At 36.4% G+C, this 17,120-nt stretch overlaps 1 protein-coding gene across 1 annotated transcript in view; it reads right to left on the bottom strand.

Moving 5' to 3' along the window:
• The window catches only part of CAPRIN1 (cell cycle associated protein 1), a 35,329-nt gene that overhangs the window by 5,229 nt on the left and 12,980 nt on the right, over nt 1-17,120 (bottom strand). The window contains exons 5-15 of the mRNA XM_068556340.1: nt 14,578-14,816; nt 14,406-14,488; nt 10,855-10,992; nt 9,184-9,236; nt 9,020-9,106; nt 7,752-7,907; nt 7,553-7,661; nt 5,541-5,602; nt 4,949-5,059; nt 4,582-4,731; nt 3,498-3,648 (exon numbers count right to left, since the gene is read on the bottom strand). Of these exons, the coding sequence (XP_068412441.1) occupies nt 3,498-3,648; nt 4,582-4,731; nt 4,949-5,059; nt 5,541-5,602; nt 7,553-7,661; nt 7,752-7,907; nt 9,020-9,106; nt 9,184-9,236; nt 10,855-10,992; nt 14,406-14,488; nt 14,578-14,816 (1,339 nt within the window). The remainder of the gene's footprint in view (nt 1-3,497; nt 3,649-4,581; nt 4,732-4,948; nt 5,060-5,540; nt 5,603-7,552; nt 7,662-7,751; nt 7,908-9,019; nt 9,107-9,183; nt 9,237-10,854; nt 10,993-14,405; nt 14,489-14,577; nt 14,817-17,120) is intronic.

Here is a 17,120-nt window from a genome sequence, read left to right as displayed (position 1 = left end):
ATACTTGAGTACATTTCAAGTACTTTTAAAGTGCAGCCAATTTAGAAGAGAGTTAAATGGTACTCACACTGGCACTCAACCCCCTGGAGTGAAGGGAAGGTTCTAGAAGGTCCACACTACCTTATACCCCTCCTCCTTCCACAATGGGGAGAAGTCTAAAATCTAGAAACCTTCAAAAATGAAATACCAAGGTACATTTCAGGTATTACCCCAATGTTCATAATTTACAGGGAAGAAAAAACAGTGCTAACAGTATCTTTGGGAGGTGAGGAAGGTACAGACCAAAGGAAGGCCCACACCCCATGAACAAAAACAGTCAGCAGCCTCTAGTCAGCCCAGATCTCCCGTGTTTGGGCAGAGAGAAAAGGTGATGTGAGTCTTGAAAATATTTAGCTGAGCTATTTTATAACCTCAAGAAACCCACATTTATTAGTTCTTAGAATGATATTTTGCAATGAAAAAGCTAGAGAATGCCTAGGAACAGAAGGGGTCATGGCTCCTTTTTGAACTATGTAATGGACCAGATACACTATTCACAGTGTGCTCTTTCTACATAAATTACCTTTTACTATATTCCCAAAATTTAAATTTATAAGCAGATATCACAAGTACCAGTAACATTTTCTATCTAAAAAGATTCATTCAGGGAACTCCCTGGTGGTCCAGTGGTTAGGACTCCGCACTTTTCACTGCAGGGGGCACGGATTCAATCCCTGGTGGGGGAACTAAGATTCCACATGCCATGTGCCATGGCCAAAAAATAATAAAAATTTTTTAAAAATAAAAATAAAAAATAAAAAGATTCATTCATATGCAAGTAAAAAGTAGAAGAACTGAATTTTCGACTCACTTTTTATCAATAAGAATTTTATTATGCTTTTTGGTCAAATCTCACTGCAAGAAACTCAAAGTAGAACAATTAAGGGGTGATCTTTATTTAAAAATACCAGAATTCCTATTTGAGTGCGTGTAAAGCATAAACACTAGTCCATAAAAAATAGCCAAAGATCCTTGCCAGATCCTTTTTTCATGTTGTTCCTGACTAGATACTAATTCAGATTAAAACAAAACTTCTGGAATGATGGGATACACTGCCTTGTTCAACAAATATCAGAATGCCCTCAACCTGCCAGGCCTGGTCCTAGACACAAGGGATGAGTTAGCTGCCAACACATAATCTTTGCCCATAATGAAGTTTCAATAATGGGAAATAATAAGTAAATAAAATATACATACAAGTAAAAACATCTATACTATCAGGTAATAAGTGATTAAGGAAAACACCAAGTAGGATAAATGAGTGACCAAAGTGAGCACATTACATTTGGACAAGGCAATGAAGGGAGGTCTCTGTGAGGTGATATCTGAGCATAGACGTAAAAGTCAAGAAGCAAGCCATGCAAACATCAGTGGAAGAAAAGGTTCAGGCAAAAAGAAAAGAAAGTGTAAAGGCCCTGAGAAAGGAGAGAATTTGTGTTTGTGGCTGGTATGGGCACATAAGGAAGAAAATATAGGATATACAACAGAATCAAGGCAGGGGCCAGATCATGGATCTTATAAACCAAGGTAAAGACTTTGGATTTCTTTTCTAAATGTAATTGGCAGTCACTGGGAGGTTCTGAACAGGAGAGAGACATCTGATTTACATTTTAAAATAATCACTCTGGCTACTGTGTGGAGAAAAGACTGGACTAAAATAAGCGTCAAGGGAGACAACTGCAATATTCCAGATAAGAGCTGATGGCTGCCTAGATCAGAGTGGTAGGGTGGAGGTGTCTGAGCAAAGCATACGGGCTGATCTGATTTTTTACTGAAAATATCTGTAAATGTTATGAAGTTAAAGTTTCATAAATAATGTGTATTTTGAAATGGTAACAAAAGGTTATCTAGTCCAGTGCTTCATAGTCAATTAGTAATGTCAAGTAGAATATAAGAACAAGATAGCTTGAAATCAACTGGCACAAAGGGCCAAACTAACCAAATCAAATGATATATAGTAATTTTTAATTTCATTACACCATCTGAAAAAAAGGTAAAACAGCAAGCATGTTAGCATAATGTCTAAAGGCACCAAATATATCCGCTCCACAACCAACTTATGAATACAGGCATGCCTTGTTTTAGTGTGCTTCTCTTTTATTGCTCTTCACAGATACTGCGTTTTTTTTGTTTTGTTTTGTTTTGTTTTTACAAATTGAAGGTTTGTGGCAACCTTGTGTAGAGCAAGTTTATTAGTACCATTTTTCCAACAGCACTTGCTCACTTCGTGTCTCTGGGTCACATTCTGGTATTTCTTGCAATATTTCAAACTGTTTCATTACTAGATTTGTTATGGTGATCTGTAATCAGTGATCTTTGACGTTACTACTATGACTCAGTGAGGTCGCAGAGGATGGTTAGCATTTTTTGGCAATAAAGTATTTTTTAATTAAGTCATGTACACTGTTTTTTTAGACATAATGCTATTATTGCGCACTTAATAGGCTATAGTATAGTGTGAACAGAATTTTTATATGCACTAGGAAACCAAAAATTTCGCGTGACTCACTTTGAGATATTTGCTTTATTGCAGTGGTCTGGAACCGAACCTGCAATATCCTCAAGGTACGCCTGTACATGGCAATGAATAATTAAAGGAGCCTGAGAACAAGAAGTCCAGTTTTATCATTCAGAAACACAGATAGCATAACTGCCAAATTTCTGTCAGACTGTGGTTGATTCAACCTCCCTGATTAGTGATGCTGAATACTACAGTGATATATAAGAAAAATCAATGTTGACCCAGGTCTGTCAAGAAATTAGACAATTAGAGATAGTTACTCACATCAGTCAGTCCAGTTACTCACATCAGTCAGTCCAGTAAAATTAAAGTATTAACTCCTATGATTCTTAATAGGGTTTGCTAGCTTGTTGTGGGATTCCAATTAAATCTCTTAAGAATTAGATAACCAAAGACCTTAAAAAGCTATTTATGTCTTACAAATATAAGAAATCTAAAATATCTCTATCCACATTATTATTGTGATAGGTATGACAACTGGCCAAATTATGACCTTACTTGCCAACAAGGACCTTGTTTCAACCTAGTCCACCAAATGCAGCCACACCAACTCCTTTACTGCTTAATTTTGTATAACCAACTTGCTGCCAGGTATCATGCCAGCAGGCTTCAAATAATTAGCAATTAAGAGCAAAGTTGGTCACAATTTGAATAGCAAGTTTAATTCCACTAAAATCACATAATGAAATAGGATAGGATATTATGAAAACTCACTAACCAAGGGAAAATGGGCATAAAGCCTCCAAAAACTGCACATAATTCACATACAGCAAATATGGGCTTGATTTTACTCAGGATCAACAATGAAAAATTCATATGGTCTACTACCAAAACAAAAACTCTTGGACACTGCCACTCAAAAGTCCAAACTCTCCTAACACTGTCAATAACTGCACTGCAAAGCAAGTAGCCAAGGAGGTGACACTGGTTTTCCTACCTGTTTGAAGCTGTTCTTGCTGAAGCTCTGTTTGTTCTACTTGGTGAGGCTGACTGGAAAAGCTCTGGTTATAACTGGTCTGGTACTGATTTTGCTGTTTTAAAGTTTCTGGTTCATTAACAGGAGGAACTGGGGCATTCATATTGAACACCTATAAGTAAATAAAGTAAATGATTAGTTCTTCCCTTTATGCTAATCATTTCCCTACTTTTAACATGGCAGATCTCAATTCTGGTTTTACCTGAAACGTAAGAAAGACCATTACAGAAGTCTCAGACATCTCTCTCTCTCTCTCTCATACACACACACACACACAACCCTCAGTTCATGCACCTCAATGTCGAAAATACATATATACCATACAGCACTTAAAGCAGAGTATAAATGGGGATTAAAAATCTAAAAAGACATATAATCAGAAGCCTTGGAAATGCTATTATAAATGAGAAATCTTTTTAAAAGATGCAAACCCCTGATAAAATATCACTTACAGAAATTAAATCTAAGAACTTTAAATAATTATTTTATTTTTATTGATATTTTAATCAAAAATTGTATCTTAAGCATTTAACTCTGAATTTTCCTGTGAGCACTGTTTTGGCTGTATCCCATCAATCACAGTATTTTCATTATCATTATTTTCTAGAAATTCTGCAATTTAGAGATGCTTACTGAAGAACCAGGGTGAAGTATCATAATGTCCATTACTTTACTTTGAGATATATACTTCAGTAAAATAAAATATTAAGCAAATATGGCAAAGTGTAAACAGCTGTTAAATCTAGGTAATGATCTATATATATAATAGATGTTATACTAGTCTACTTTTTTCATGTTTAAAATTTTGTTAATCAAATCAAAAGGGTGAAACTACAAAACAAGAAGATGTGGGCATATAACTCTTAAGACTCAAATTTATCTCTGGGAACAGAAAAAAATGAGAGTTTGTGTTCAATTAAATATACCCTACAGTTAGGGTAGATGCAGACTCAAGCACAAAGTTAAATAAAGACTTTCTGTGGAGACTCTAGCATGAAGATAGTACACACCAGGCACTTAATGTTAGTTGAATTAATTTGCTTACCGTTTGCATGGATTGGAATGGAGCTGCATTTACATTGATTCCACTGCTATGTAAAGGTTTGCTTGTCCCAGCCTGGAACACCTGAGGCTGAGAAGCAGCAGGAAGGGATGATGATGCTGTAGTCTGGTCTGTATTTAAAGAGATTGTTGCCTAAACACAAAGTGAATAATCACACTTTAGTGGTAAACTAAGCCAAGTCTACTACCCATACGTATGTTAACAAGCTCAACTATTTTATGAAACAAAAATACTACAGTGCATGCATTGGGGCCAAAACGAAGAGACACTACAGTAACAGTTATTTACCTCCACCCAATTCATGTATAACTGCCTCACCAAGTTTACATGACCTGGTAAAACAACTTGCCTGAATCTGGTCAATTGGTTCCTTTTGTGGTCGTTGCTCGGTAGCATGAGCAGGCTGGTACAAGGGTTGAGATGCTGTATATCCCTCACTTGTGGATGAAACCAAAGGAACCTACAAAGAAGTAAAGAAATCAAAGCTTCATTCTGTTATAAACCACCTTTAATACATACAGGGCTAAGAAACAGATACGATAAAGAGACTATAAAACCTAACAACTGCAAAAATATATATATTATTAAAGCTCAAAGTTAAATAAACCCTAGTCCAGTTATGAAGCTCCCCACAATCGTAGATAACATCTACACTAAATTTTTAAAAAATTATGAAATCTAAAATATTTCTCAAATTCTCAGTTCAACATTAAAAACCTTCTTCCTTCATTATAATTATAAAACACAAGGATTAACAAAAAAATTTTTTTAGTTCATCAAAAGAAAAATAAATGTAAAGATGGAAATAAAGGCTGATAGCTACCCATGCCAGACTTAAGACACTTATCAAATTCCTACCTGGTTTTCATAAGCTAACTAAGAAAGAGACCCAAGAAGTGATTAAAAACAAAAACCTGCAAAAATATTCGTATCACTCTTACCTGTGTAGCTTCTGGTTGTACAGAAACTTGATTAGGTTGAGCAAGTCTAGATTCAGAATGAACTGCAAAATTGATCAAAAAATACTGTCATACAAAATCAAATTTCTTCAGAGATGTCTAAATACCTTTACTTGCTCTTTAAAGTCATTTTTCTATAGCCAAATCCTATATAAACTTTTTAGCAATCATGAAAATAAATGGGGAAGTATAGGCAGGATTTTAGCTTTCAAGTGAGCATTTTCGATTAATTGATAGTCATTGTAAGTCAACTGTCACAATGGCCTTCACTTTGTTTTGCAAAGTGTTAGTGAGACAGTACTAATGAAGAGGTATAGAGCAGAATGGTAAGAATCAATGCTAATGTTACCCACGAAGAGCCTTTTAAAGCAGTAACCATAAAGTAGCATTACTCTTACTCAAAACTTTTAGATAATATTCAGTAACATTTTAATATTATCAACTTTCAATATAATTTCAAATGTTTCCACTGGAAAAAATAAAAACATACCTTTAAAAAGCCTATATTCAATTCAATGTGCATATTATTGCCAACCCTCACCACCCTTCCACTACTCTCCCAAATCACCGTTAGACAGATAATCAAAAATACAGTATTTTTCGTTAGCCATTTGGAAATCATCTGTTTTCACTGGAGAGTCTAGTGAACTCAGCCTTACCTGAACATCTAAACAGCTTTACAGGTTACATCAGTGCTGCATGTGTTGACTGGCGCAGCTAAGAAAACTATGTATTTTCTTCCTCTGGCAGAGCTCAAAAAATGAACACTGATCTGTTTTCTAACTCTTGGTAGAGATATGAGCTCCCTTTACTTTAGAGAAATCCTAACTACCTTAACCATATTGGCTGTGTTCACTAAACATGCTATTACCAGCAACTCCTTTTATGACACTTAAGATTAACAACATTAAATGTGTTACTTTACATGGTTCCACTTTTATGCCCTTAATGCTGACATGCTGTAGGAAAAAAACAAGACTCAAAATTACTAATAGTCCTAAAGAGATGCTCCACTTAAGCTGATACAAAGGCACCAACCGTATTTAGTATGCTGCTGTTTCAAATAATGGTGTAAGACTAGTAAGAGTTTGAAACTTACTATCTCTTCCACTTTCCTCTTGAGCATTCCCTTACCCACTCCACTAGTGCATCTCATTTTTTATTTAAGTAATAAAATGTTCAGAAATTCTCCTAAAAAGCTGCAATCATCCTTCAGAGAAAGACACCTGTTAATACTAGATTTATTCTTAGATTAATTTTGAAATTTAAATAGCCAAGCAAAATTTCATTTATACACAAAAACAAGCAAAACAGGTCTACAGTTTTACAAGTCAGAAGTTGTTACTAACGGGGCAAGGAGAGAGGTAACTACTGACTAAAAGGGAACACAAGTAGGCTTCTGGGGTACTGGTAAAGTTCCACTTTTGGGTGCTGGCGTGTTCAAGTTTGTGAAATCTCACTGTGCTATAAATTTGCATGTACTTTTCTGTATGTCTGTACGCCAATAAAGTTACAAAAAAAAAAAAATCCACCACCACCAACGATGGAACTACAGTTATTATTCATATTACAGGAAAGAACAGTAACATTTCTCATCGAATTAAAAGATAGAGACTTCCCTCGTGGTCCAGTGGGTAGGACTCCACGCTCCCAATGCAGGGGGCCCAGGTTCGGTCCCTGGTCGGGGAGCTGGATCCCGCACACATGCCGCAACTGGGAGTCCGCATGCCGCAACTAAGAAGCCCGCATGCCACAACTAAAAAAAAAAAAAGGATCCCGCATGCCACAGCGAAGATCCCGCGTGCCACAACTAAGACCCGGCGCAGCCAAAGTAAACAAACAAACAAATAAATAAATAAATATTTTAAAATAAAAGATACAAGATCTAAAAGTTAAGCATTAAAAAGAAAAAAATTAATTTTCATAAACTTTACAAAAACTGAAAGCATTGGCTCTATACTTTATTTCTCACATAAACATGTATCATTACTAACCTGGAGGGCAAACCAGCTGGGGTATGTCCATGTTCTGTGCTGGATTCATAGGCTGTGCAGATACAATGGCAGGATCAAGGGTCTGGTTTTCAAAATCCAGCATTGAATCCTATAAGTTTAGGTAGAATATAATGGAATTAAGTTAAATAATGTAAACACTTTACCCTTCTGTCATAGTGTTTGACTAAACTGCACCTACCTGTATGAAATTATAGGGCCCCTGCATTTGCGCCATAAGGTCCTGTACTCGCTGTCTTCTCACGAGGGGATCTGCCTGAGCCACTGGGGTCAAAGAGTGGGGCTCTGGTACTGAAGGAGATGCAGCCTGAGGTTGCTGCTGGAGTGAATTTACCACCTAAAGTGGGAGAGAAGGAGAGGGGACCAGGTTGGTAGAATGACAAGAGCTCCACTCATTATCATCATGACTGGTCCCCAAATTACATATGCCACCTACACTGTAAACAGAATAGCAGACTTGAACGTATTCAACATGACCAAATTATGCCAAATTTAACATTCTGATCAATGCTATCACTTCTACGGTGTTCCCAATTCCAAAGGGTCACCATGTAGCGTTTCAGATTTACCTTGTAAACTGCTTTCAAGAAAGACTACCTGTGATAACTTCCTAAAATCATGTGTTCTGCTTAAACTGTTAAGCTTTCTCTATTAAGCAAACCTATATATCTGTATCAAATATATATCTATCTCAGTACCTGATATATAATGAGCATTCAAGAAATGTTAGCTATTATTATCATCAAGCTTTGAGTTCCTATCATTTCATTCTCTCTGGCAATACCACAGGATCAAGCTCTATCACCTCATCAAAACTGCTACAAAAGCCAAAGCTCACTCTACCTGTCATTTTTCTAGCTCTAATAATTTCTCCTAATTATTGTTTTTAGTAATTCCCTGCTCTGCTGAGAAATATCACTAATTTTTATTACATCAAATTTATATTCCTCTGTCTGGCTTTTAAGCCTGGGCAAGTCATATCTGTTAAGCCTGGGCAAGTCACAACCTTATTTCCTTTGTAAGCAATACTGAGTTAACAGAGCCTGGTAACCAAACAGCACTAGGGTGAAGGAGAAGTCTAAGATGACACTCCAACGTACCCCTGTAAGGTAGTCTTTCTGAAGGCTATCCATGTGGGAGCCCAGATTTTTATAGAGCAACCTGATAACAGACAAATCATGTACTTTAATAGACAGATTAACCCCATAAATTATAAATTGATATTTGTATATTTTTTTGTAATTGGATCAGCAAAGCAGTGATTATATTAAATATCCACAAAGACAAACAAATCACCTTTTAAACAGAACAGCCTTACATAATGAGTTTGTTATTCTAATAAATGTACTAAGAATGCAAAAGACTTAACAATCTAAATTTGTTCTTAGGAGAGATAAGAATTACTAATTAAAGACAAAAGACATCAACCTTGTAACAGAGAACTCTTACCTCAACTGTTTCAACTGTCCACTCATCTACCTGCTCCTTTTCACCACTGCTGAACTGTGTTTCTGCCATAAATTGTCTATTTACATACTGCAAAGCAAAGTAAATGTTTGAGACCTCTGTTTGAAAGGCAGAAAGGGAAAGCTAGCATTAAATAAAAATCATACCTCTGTTGATTCAACTTCACTTTGTTCAGTGTATTCTTCTGCAGGCTCAGGTTCTAACAGGTTAAAAAATGATACAAAAGAGTGTAAGAAAACTTTTTTAAAGTTAACAATTCATTTAAATCCAAATAAGTAAACAGCTCACCATCACATAGTCTGAATTTATTTACAAAGTTATAGTTAACAGTATGTTTCTGTATTTTATTATTCTTACAACAAAATACTCAGAAAGTTGTTTTCTTTACCATTTATTCCACAATTATTTTAGTTTCAATAGTAATTATTCTGGATCAAGTATAATGCCAACAAAGCAGCATCCTAGTCTCCATTTTAATCTACTTGGTAAAAGTGGTAAGGGGGGAAAAAAATGTCTTGGGAATTCCCTGGCAGTCCAGTGATTAGGACTCGGCACTTTCACTGCCTGGGCCTGGGTTCGATCCCTAGTTGGGGAACTAAGATCCCACAAGCCTCACAGCACAGCCAAAAAAAAAAAAAGACTGCCTTACTGCCTTATATTGATCTGCAACCATAAATTCCATTGACGTGTAATGTTCCCTTCTGGTTTCAACCTAATGCTTACCATGTGCCAGGCACTGTATACATACTTTACATATTACTTCCTAAATGAAGAACCTGAGGTACAGAGAAGTTCGGTAAGTTGCCCAAAGTTACATAGCTAATACGTGTTGTAGCCAAGATTTTATCCAGGCAGTCTGATTCTGGAATCCATGCTTTTACCCATTATAAAATATATGCTCCAACAATGCTCCCTATAGTATTCAAAATTTTATTCATCATCTTACGTTATCATAAAAGTCCTCACAGTAAGTGCTTACCTACCTATTAGTGATGTGCTAGGTGCCAGAATAGATCTCTGGTGACTGAGGAATTTATAGTTCAAGATAATGGAGTTATAATCACTCCGTCATAAAAAAAAACAGAACAAAACCTCATACCATTCACCTCATATACTGGCATTGTAAGCAGCAATAAATCTGCGTACATCAGCCAAAAATCTATTTGAAAAACCTTACAACAGTTGCTCCCTCATCCATACTCCAGCCTAGCAATACTGCAGCAACAGAAATACCAGTCTGTAACAGTGATCAACATAAACAAGATAGGGGCTTCCCTGGTGGCACGGTGGTTAAGAATCCGCCTGCTGATGCAGGGGACATAGGTTCGAGCCCTGGTCCGGGAAGATCACACATGCCGTGGAGCAACTAAGCCTGTGCGCCACAACTACTGAGCCTGCGCTCTAGAGCCCGCGAGCCACAACTACTGAGCCCGTGTGCCACAACTACTGAAGCCCACACACCTAGAGCCCGTGCTCCACAACAAGAGAAGCCACCGCAATGAGAAGCCTGCGCACCACAACGAAGAGCAGCCCCCGCTCGCCGCAACTAGAGAAGAGCCCGTGCACAGCAACAAAGACCCAACGCAGCCAAAAATAAAATAATTTTAAAAATAAAACTAAAAAATAAGATAAACAACTGATATTTAATGCCTCTGGGAATTACTCTTATGCTTTGTCTTAATATTTGGTCATGCTTAAAGTTTCTTTAAAAATCTAAGTGTACAAATACAACTAAATAAATGTATAGCTTGAACTTGTGGCAAAGGAAAGTAAAACCAAGACCCTAAACTAAAGTTCATATCCACCTGAGTACTCACCAGCTTCAGCTACCTGGTCTTCAACTGCAGGTGCTGAGGCTGCCTCTTCTTCCTCACACAGCCCATTCTGGTGGTTGTGAGTGCTGTCAAAGTAGTTTGACTGGAAAACACGCTCAACAATTTCCTTTAGAGCTTTATCTAAAAACAGAATATTAATTATAGTCTTGGACTATCTGAGGATGCCTGACTTAAAAGATTCAACGTTCTACAAAATATAGTGGTAAGAAAAACAACCCCATCAACTGTTACTTAAAAACATAAAACCATTAAATTCCAACAGAAATTTATTACAGAATAATAGGGAACAAGAAATTATTTGTATTAAATTTTTAAGTATTTTAAATTAAGTTAGTCCAAAAAAACCCTGACAATTATCATTTATTCATTCAATAAACATTTATTTAGCACCTAACTGTATGTTAAGCAATGAACTAGGCACTGGGGCTACAGAGAGGTATGTAAAAGATACAGTATCTGCCTTCACTAAGCGAACAGTCCAATAAAGAAGAGTTATCAAATACTCACAAAAACAGTAACATTACATCTGTGAAAAGTACTACACAGAAGTACAATGGACTGGACCTAATCAGGGAGAGACCATGAGAGGCTTTTCTGGTGTAAGGGCTGCAAGAGCTGGGATCTGAAAGATGAGTAGTAGAGAGGAAACAAGTGTTTCAAGGCAGAGGCAACAGCATTTACAAAGCCCTGTACACAGGGTGCCAAATGCAAGAAAATTAAAGTATGCATTGTGGCTGGAGCATAGGGAGTAAGAAAAAGCATAAGGAAAGATGAGTCTGGAGAGACTGGTAAGAGCCAGAATATGCAAGGTCTTACAAACTAAGGGCAAATGTATATAAAATGTGATTAAAATAAAACCATTAAAAGATTTTAAAGAGGAATGGATGGTGAATTCAGTTAAGAGACTGCATTAGACAACAGAAAAGCAGAAAAGTAGAGAAAGAGAAGTAGATTCAAAAGATATTTAAAAGGCAAATAAAATTGTCAGAATTTGGTACGTAAAGGGGACAGGGTGGTGGGGGAAGGTTTGTGTCAGGAGTTAATCTCCATTTCCTGGCCTTGTATAGTAGATGTAGAGCAAGACTATTAATAGGTCACTATACAGAAAAATGAAACTTCAGGGACGTTATATCAAAGTATTATAAAATTAATGCTATTAAAAGTAAAACTATAGGGGGACTTCCCTAGTGTCGCAGTGGTTAAGACTCCACACTCCCAGTGCAGGGGGCCCAGATTCGATCCCTGGTCTGGGAACTAAATCCCATACGCATGCCGCAACTAAGAGTTCACATGACACAACTAAGGAGCCCGAGAGCTGCAACTAAGACACGATGCAACCAAATAAATAAATATTTAAAAAAAAAAAAAAAAAGTTAAGCTATCGGGAATTCCCTGGCAGTCCAGTGGTTAGGACTGTGCTCTCACTGCTGAGGGCCCGCTTCAAGCCCTGGTCAGGGAACTAAAACCCCACAAGCTGCACAGCACAGCCAAATAAATAAATAAATATTAACGTTTTAAATATATACACACACACACACGTTTATTTATTTATTTATTTGGCTGTGTCGGGTCTTAGCTGCAGCACGCGGGATCTTTGTTGCGGCATGCAGGATATTTCACTCTTCTCTAGTTGCGGCATGCAGGCTTCTCTCTAGTTGTGGCGCACGGGCTCAGTTGCCCAGCGGCATGTGGGATCTTAGTTCCCCGACCAGGGATCAAACTTGCGTCCCCTGCATTAGAAGGCGGATTCTTAACCACTGGACCACCAGGGAAGTCCCAATAACTATTAACTTTTGAATGCTGAACACTTCACATGTTTTCCTTCCCCCTGCTTCAGAATCTCCTGCCTCAGAACTACTTTAAAAAAACTTATGAAAACTGAATGCACATAAAAACACTAATATGATTAAATTATATCTTTCCATTAACTATAAAGATATTACATTCCTCAGATGCAGGAATGAGGCCAGGTAGAAAGTAACACCAAAACAAGCCACGGCTTACCGTTTAACCCTTGTTACTCCTCAATAGTGCTCATGAAAATTTTATCAGGCTTGACCTAAAGCTACTTTTTGAAGCTAACAAGTTTATACACGTGTCAACTGCTTTCTAATCAAACTTCAAGTGGGGAATTCAGTATATATTTGTAGCAGAACTAAAATCAAGAAGCCAAAGTTTTTTTTTAATGAAGAAATACAGACAACACAAGTTAACAAACCAAGAAAATGATTTCTTACATGAAAAGACACAAAAGCAATGGTTCCTCATATTTGATTTACCCATCTCCTTAAAGCAAATACACTCCAAATTACATCATACAGTTGTGCCAAAAAGAGTATAAGCTCATTTCAACCAAATAGCTAAAAATAGGGTATAAACAGATATTTTTGCCTTAATATGTTCAAAAATCTACTTCCCTAAATCGACATTAAAAATAGCTAAGAATCTATTCCCTGATTTACTAAGAGGTTAAAATCTAAAATTCCTAATTTACTGAGGTAGTGTAACTTAAAAATATCCTTATTTTAAAAAAAAAATCAACATACAACTGCATATTTACAGTTAAGGAGTTCACATATAGAATACTGGCCTAGATATTAGCTTTTTAAAAAACATAGAAAAAAATGAATGTCCCAAATTAGCAGAAGTCTAAGAAAAACTAAAGATAGATAGACTAAGGCAATGACCATGAGCAGAATGTATGGGGTGCAGTAAATGTTTTTCACAAAATTTCATCTGTAAGGAAAAACCAGTCCCCATCTAATACCAAAAACAATGAAAGTCAATTTGGTGTTAATCTGTCCACCTCAAGCAGAATAAGTTATGAACAAAACCATGTTAATTTAGGACTCCCATCTTTATAGATTTTTGGTCGGTTGATGCTGGTGTTTTGACTTACACACAAAAAAATTGCAAAAAATAAACAAACAAAAAGATACAAAAAGGAAATAAACCAAAAAGTAAACAGTGGATTAACGTTATTTACACAGTTCTAAAATTTCTTTAATACTTATTTTTATTTTATTTTATTGTGGAAAGAACACTTAGCATGAGATCTACCTTTTAACAAATTTTTTTTTCCAACAAAATTTAAGTGTACCATATATTATTGTTGACTACAGGTACAATGTTGTACAGCAGACCTCTAGAATTTGTTCATCTTGCTTGAATGAAACTTTATGCCCAGTGATTAGTAAGTCCCCATTCCCCCTCCCCCCAGCCCCTGGAAAATACCATTTCCTTCTTTGATTCTATGAATTTGACTTTTTTTTTTTTAACATCTTTATTGCAGTATAATTGCTTTACAATCTTGTGTTAGTTTCTGCTGTATAACAAAGTGAATCAGCTATATATCCCCATACCTCCTCCCTCTTGCGTCTCCCTCCTACCCTCCCTATCCCACCCCTGTAGGTGGTCACAAAGCATGGAGCTGATCACCCTGTGCTATGCAGCTGCTTCCCACTAGCTATCTATTTTACATTAAATTTTAAAGATTCTTAGTCACAAAATCAAAAGTTGTCAGTGATACTCACAGGTTGTTCCACATACAGGTTTTTCCTTCCCTTCCAGCAAGTCCCACAGGTGAATGGAGGCATGTTCATACTGCTCATTCAACCTTATAATAATAAAACAGCTAGTTAATTACCTTTCGGTTGTCTACTCAACACAACATTTAGAAATTTCTATTATCAAATACCACTATACCTCAAGCTCATGTCCCGTTCAGGGTCTGCTAATTTGTAGAACTCATCCAACAACGACAGTTCCTCTTCAGACAATATTGGCACTCCATTCAAACCTTGCTTCAGGTCAGTTCTCACTTCGTCGTCTCCCAATTTGTCCAAAACATACTGCAGCTCAAGCACAGTTTTTAAACGTTTCTGTTCAGCTTCTTCTCTCATAAGCTGCTCCCGACGTGCTGTCTTCTTTATTGTTTTCTGAATCTGCATAAGAATATAAACATAGACGTAGAAATAAGTTTTACGAAACTCCTTTACATCAATTTCAGGTCCAGTGTAAATAAGACATATTTCATTCATTGAGTTAAATGTGACCTTGATATACAAAAGAATGACTCCCAACTTAAAAACAGTTTAATAAATAATCTGTTTTCAGTAGCTGTTAGAAATTCAAAATACATCTTTTCCTAGAAGGTATTACACTATGGAAATGGTATCAATGAAACAATATATTGGGGATTTGCTTCAAAATAATCTAGCAGGCAGGCAGCAAGGGAGTAGGTGTGAGTATAGACGAAATATAATTGCCCATGAAATCATGGTAACTGTAAAAGCTAGGTATAGGTAAATGTGAGTTCATTATAGTCTTTTCTTTAGTTTTTAAATTTTCCATAATAAAAAGTATAAAAACTAAACATTTTAATTAAGGTTCTAAGACAATTAAAAAAGAAACCCAACCACAGCCACAATAAAAAAAAAAATCTTATCTATGTCTATCTCTATGAAAAAATGGTTCAAAATACTAATTCCAATTGCCTACTATTGACTCGCAAGAAGATGTCAAACCCACTACTACCTTCTCATCCCAAACAATCCACCACTTCCATTCTAGGAAGAAAGGCAGAAAGGAGAAAATAAGTCAAGAAAGCAAAAGAAGTAAGATAATAAAGAAAGCCACTTTGGATGAGGAGTTCAAGTAGGGAAGACTATGAAGACTAGAAAAGGTAGGCTGGAACTAGGTTAAAGAAGCTCTTGAATGCAAAACAAAAGAAGTGTTTAATAACTGTGGAAAGGGCAACAAAGGATCAGAGTTAAATAAAAGGACTGCCAATGAAGTTAAAGGCCCAGTGAAAAGTTCCTGAAAACACCAGTGTTAAAAAAAGAATCAAAGGAGGATACAGGTATTTTCATTTACATAGTGACAGTAGCTTCAAAAATAGATTCTATATTAAATTGTATATAGCAATTCTACTTCTGTGACCCATATTTTTTTTTTAAATCAGAAACAAGAAACTGGGCAGGGTTCATCAAGCCTGAGGCTCTGATCTAAGCTAAGTGGAACAAATCCCTACTTGGGTGTAAATTAAATTTCCCTTACTCTGTTTTAAGGGGTATCAATATTTTCCACCTTTAATCAAATTTAATAAGTAACAATAATATTAAGTGCATGAAATAGATTAGTTATACGTCAAATACTGTCATAAGCATAACCCTATAATGAAGTAGGCACTATTACTGCCATTTTTACTGTTATAAGCACAACCCTATAATGAGGCACTATTACTGCCTCTCCCCTCTCCCTTTTTCTCCCACCCTTTCCTTTCTACCCTACTGGCTGTTTCTCTGGAAAACCCTGACCGATACAGGTATAGAGAAGTTAAATAACTCTTTCAAAGTCATACAGCTATTAAGTAAAAGTGGTAGAATCAGGATTCAAATCAGGCAGTTTGGTTCCAATCAGAACTCTTCATCTCTGTACTGCATTGTCTCTCATCACATAATAAACGGTTTTGTTTATTCATTTCACCAAATCAGAGGCAACTTTAAATTTCAACGTTGTTATAAGCCTTTCTCCAAATAAGCTAATACTAATTCAGAAGGATATTAATTTTCTGGTCTCAACTTTCAACCAATTATTTGACTTTGCTCGTATTTAATTTTATCCTGTTCCCAAAGGCTTCTGTCACATCAAAAGATGTTTGGGGAAAAACACACCACTTTGTTGGATCAAGAGTTGATACAAATGCAATATATTAGTCGGCCACATCCCTTAAGATCTCTATGGAGAAAGTAGTTACCCATTATATCAACAGGCGTCTTTATTTTCTGATAGTTAATGGGATTGCAACATAGTCATGAGGCATAAAGGAATACATGGAAGATAAATGTCTATCACGTTTATACAGTTATCTCTCTGTAGCCAAGGGGAATCGATTCCAGGACCACCCCCACCCCACCCCCCGTGGATACCAAAATCCATGGATGTTCCAAGTCCCTTACAGTCCGCACTCTGTATCTGCAGATTCAACCAACCTAGGATTTCGATCCTTGGATGAAGATCCCGCATATACAGAAGGCTGACTGTTATATTTGCATAGATAATTTTTTAAACCAACGATACATGTCTGTCATATATGAAACTCAGTCCTTTTAAAAGGCACTTTCAGGTGTTACACTAAACTTTACAGAATTGGAAAGCATCTTAGATATAATTGGATCCAATCCTCTCCCCCTTGCAGAGAGCTTATCAACAGTAATGCAAGAACTAAAACTCAAAGAGACAAATAA

This window comes from Eschrichtius robustus, chromosome 11 (assembly GCF_028021215.1).
Source record: "Eschrichtius robustus isolate mEscRob2 chromosome 11, mEscRob2.pri, whole genome shotgun sequence".
In the NCBI taxonomy this organism is placed as follows: Eukaryota; Metazoa; Chordata; class Mammalia; order Artiodactyla; family Eschrichtiidae; genus Eschrichtius; species Eschrichtius robustus.
Note: the sequence above shows the minus strand (reverse complement) of the source record. Positions and strands in the feature narration are given on the sequence as shown.